The 4264-nt window shown below is 47.9% G+C and overlaps 1 protein-coding gene across 1 annotated transcript; it reads right to left on the bottom strand.

Moving 5' to 3' along the window:
• Positions 1-338: 338 nt before the first annotated feature.
• Positions 339-3413, bottom strand: LOC115757571 (trihelix transcription factor DF1-like). The gene is made up of 2 exons (XM_030697899.2): positions 3072-3413; positions 339-2249 (listed from the first exon to the last, which is right to left on the bottom strand). The coding sequence occupies exons 1-2, from the start codon at positions 3323-3325 to the stop codon at positions 749-751; spliced, it is 1755 nt and encodes a 584-aa protein (XP_030553759.1). The 5' UTR covers positions 3326-3413; the 3' UTR covers positions 339-748.
• Positions 3414-4264: the final 851 nt, after the last annotated feature.

Genomic DNA, 4264 nt, shown 5'->3' with positions numbered 1-4264 from the left:
AAGAATTTCACCCAGTAGGTCCAAATTAGAACGCGAATTTTGTTCATCAAATGACTCGCTTGAACCGACTTCGACGATAAGATATCAACAAACTAATTATTTATAGTAAAACCCAACCTTTAACCAAACAATGAAATGGATATTATTTTTTGGGTATCAAGCCAATACCGGTTCATATAAGATAAATCTTCTAAAAATATTTTGGAAGCCCCTTTTGATAATTTAGATTATTATCCAGGCGAATTTCCTCTATTTTCCAGCGAGTTGGAAGTATTCTTAAGGCAAACATAGAACCAATCCGAAGAAGGACAGTGGCGTACAATTCCAACAACATAGGCGAAACAACAGCAATCAGACCGAACATTTGTATTGGTTCAAATATACACTCAACCTGAATTTTTGGAACATCATCTGAAAAACGTCTCTCTCTCTCTCTCTCTCTCTCTAATTTGTTTATTTTACTAATCCCTTGTGAAGAACCTCAACACCTCACTTTACCTCCCACAATTTTTTTTTATTACTTGGGTACAAAATAAATTAATCGTTATAAAATCAAACAAATAAAAGATGTAAACCCCACTTGACCATATGCTACAAACCCCCCACCCCAGCCCATGTGATTTGGCGTTTTAAATTCATCCCTTCACCTTGATTGGTCGCCGCCGGTCGGACCCGCTCCCCCACCCCTAACTCTCCGGCACGACCCGACTCGACCCGACCCCCGAAATGACCTGAACTGCACGGTTTGCTAACAATCATGTGTGTCCTCACTATTCGCCCCTGCTGAAGATGGTTTGTTTGCCACGACCTCATAGTCACCTTCCTCCTCGTCGTCCTCATCGCCCTCTTCCTCATCGTGGTTGCGGTCGCTGTCCATGTCCTCAGCCGTCGAGTCCACCACCCGCCGCTCCGCTGGGGGAGGAGGCCATTGCTGCTCCGGCATCACCATTAGCGGCGCCATTGAGCTCTCGGGCTTTAGTAATTGGCTCGCCAACGCCTCGAACTTGTAGCTCTTCTCTTTGTAGAGGGCGTCAAGCTGGTGGAAGTAGGGGCAGGTCTTGGAGTCCTCAGGCCTTTGCTTGTTGGACTCCTTCACCTTCTTGAAGTACTTGTTGATGTTCTCCCACTTCTCCTTGCACCGCTTAGAACTCCGGTTGTATCCGAGCTTCCTCATGGCTTCCGAGATCTCCTCCCACAAGGGCCCCTTCGGCCCGTTCTCCTGGTACTTGGACTCGAGGTTGCTCCGCAGCTTGATCAGCGCCTCAACCTCCACTTTTGGCCACCTTGAGGAGCTCGGTGGGGCTTGGTTGTCGCCATTATTCGTGCTTCGATGGATTTCCGTGGTCACCGCCGGTGACTGTGCCTGGGAATACCTGATGATTTCTCCTGGTGTCGTAGTCGGGGCCGGTACAGGCTGCGGCGGTGACAGGTTCGGCACCTGCCGCACTGGCTGTTGAGGCTGCAGTGGAGTTGGCGACGGATTAGCTTGGGCTTTGCCCGGGATTTGTTGCTCAGCAATCTTCTGCAAGAACGACATCACAGCTGCATCCTTAGCCGCCGCTGCAGACCGCTCCTGCGCGAGGATCTCGCGCTCCCGGCTGATCCTGGCTATTTCTTGCACCCTCCAGGCCTCCTCCCGGGCCATCCTCTCATGCTCACGCTTCTCGATCACCTCCAGGAACTTCCTGTGCATCGCCTCCTGCTTGTCCATCACCTCCTTCGTCAGCCGCTCGAAGAAGCCCCTCCACTTCCGCTTCGTCCCTCGCCGCGGCGGCCGCCCCAATTCCTCATCCGACGAAGTGGAGGAAGACGAGGGCACGGAAGCATCTGAGATGCCCAAATCCCCAGGCATGTTAGGGAGCGCAGATGATGCTACCCCGCTGCCCCGGGCCGGGTTTGCAGCAACATTTGTGGCCAAAGAAGGAACCGCCGCAGGAGGAACTATTGCAGTGGGCGGTGGCACATTGAATTGCGGCATGGTGATGTGATGATGGGTTGTAACCGATGTAACAGTGAAGGGTGGACCGGCGGTGCTCGCGGCGGCGGCGGCCATCTGAGGTGGCGGCGGAGGGATGCAAGGTGAAGGGGACAGGTTCTCCAGAGCCTCCAGCTGGTCGAAGAAGCGGTAGGTCTTCTTCTCGTGCTTGCCGGTCCGACCGTCCTTGGTGCGCTTGTGGTACTTGTACACGTTCTCGAATTTCTCCTTGCATTTCTTGGCACTTCGATGAAACCCAAGCTCTCCTAGCTTCCTGATCCAATTACACACGAAACAAAATTTCTTTTTTACGATGACAACAATCGATTCAAGACAAATGAACTCCAGTTTTTCGCTTCTGTCCCTATCTCTCGCTCTCTCTTAATTCGCTTCAGCTGCGACAAAATGCTAAGTCCCGAAAAAACCGTTTGAAACAACAGCATGAAACATAATGAAGTTTTGTAATTTGCAGTCCACAGACCGGAGAAAACATAAGCGCATCCGCACGGAGGAGAATTGGAGGACGAACAAGAAAAAGTTGTTGGAAAAGTTCTCAATGCGTCAGGATTTGTCCATATCAAAACATGGAATTCTCGACGAGGAGGAAGAACAATGTCCAGCTCAATTCCATTCCCTTCCGAGAAAAAGGAAAATTGCCAGGAGATAAAAGTTGAAATTCAATGCCCCAGATTTTTCAGATGCCATGAAAAATTCCCCCATCTCGCAACTTAATTCCAAACCCCTCGAAAAAGAATCGGAATAAAAATCACCCACACCAACTTTTTTCTCCGAGGAAGCGAAATCGAAGCGGTGTGGAGTTCTTGAGTCATCGAGTCTGTAAATCGGAAGTTCATGAGCCGTGAACTCGGCAAAGAATTATCAGTCGGAGGAGGGAAGAAGACATTGATGGGTGAACGAATCTCCACCCCTCATACCCAAATGAGAAAAAGGAAATATCAGGTTCGCTTTCTCACTCGGAGAAGGGTAATTCACTACACTTCCACACGCGCGCGCGCGCAACCGCAAAGAGAAGCAGGAAGATGAAAAATCAATTCAAACGAAGTGAAGAATTTCAGTCCGGATTCGATCAATTCACCTGGAAACTTCTTCCCACAAGGGACCCTTGACGCTCGCGTCGCGAAAAACGGCGTCCATGTCCGAACGAATCTTCAGGAGGGCCAGCGTCTCTTGCCTCGGCCACCGGTTCCCCGCGCCGCCGCCCCCTCCCCCGCCCCCGCCGAAGCCACTCTGCTCGCCCCTCTCCGACTCGTACAGCTCGGCCGACGAGTTGTTGTCCCCGCCGCCCTCCGCGCCCTCACGCGCCACGGCGGCGTCGCCGGAGCTCGCCATACACACAGCTCTCTCTCTCTCTCTCTCTCTAGCGCAGCAATTACAGCCGAGAAAAAGAAGGGGAAAAGATTATTTTATATCTCGACAGATCTCGAGAGGGAGAGAGAGAGAGAGAGAGAGAGAGAGAGCAAGGGTGAATGTGAATTCTCTCGAGGGTTTTATGGAGAAGGTCGTACGGCTAAGTTATTAAATTTTTCCCCACTTTCGCCTCTTTATTTTCCCTCCCCAAAAAAAATAAATAATACTTAGATCCCATTAAGATTTGATTAATCAAGATTAACTAAACTAAACAAAAGGGCCATAACCCATTTTACTCCTACGCCCACTTGCAATCTCGTCCAGCTTATTACCGTTCGAATCGACTTGATAAAAATAGGGTTAGCTTCGCTAATCTTGTTTAAGGGGTGAGCTTGTCTTGATATTAAAAATTACTTCTTCTTTTTTTTAGGGACGATGACATAAGTGGTCCCTGAACTTTGATTCGATATGCAATATGGTAATTGGACTTTTAACTTGTCCAAAATGATCTATAAACTTTAGTCCGATGTGCATTGTGATTCTTGAACTTTCGATTGCTCAATGTGATCCCCCGAACTTTTGAATTATATGAAGATGTTTACCGTAGTCATTTCATTAATCTAAATTCAGGGATGACTTTGAACATTTTTCTTATAGTTCGGGGATTAAGTAGAACATGCACCAAAATTTCGAGTACCACATTAAGCAATTGAAAGTTTAGGAACCACATTGCACATTGGACTAAAAAGTTACGTGGATCATTCCGACCAAATTAAAAGTTTAGAGATTGCACATTGAATCAGAATTTGGAGACTATTTGTGTCGTTTTTCTTTTTCTTTTTTTTGTTTTCTATTTCGACTTTCTTTTTCTTTTTCTTTTTTTCTAATTAGGGGGAGGAATCTTTTGGTCTTTAAACTAAT

Source organism: Rhodamnia argentea, chromosome 2 (genome assembly GCF_020921035.1).
Source record: "Rhodamnia argentea isolate NSW1041297 chromosome 2, ASM2092103v1, whole genome shotgun sequence".
Classification (NCBI taxonomy): Eukaryota; Viridiplantae; Streptophyta; class Magnoliopsida; order Myrtales; family Myrtaceae; genus Rhodamnia; species Rhodamnia argentea.
This window is presented reverse-complemented; position numbering and strand designations above follow the sequence as displayed.

Excerpts from the sequence above, each read along its gene's own strand:
- LOC115757571 (XM_030697899.2), bottom strand. The coding sequence starts at position 3,325 with ATGGCGAGCTCCGGCGACGCCGCCGTGGCGCGTGAGGGCGCGGAGGGC. Across the intron at positions 2,250-3,071 it reads TTGTGGGAAGAAGTTTCCAG|GAAGCTAGGAGAGCTTGGGT; the intron begins GTGAATTGATCG and ends TAATTGGATCAG.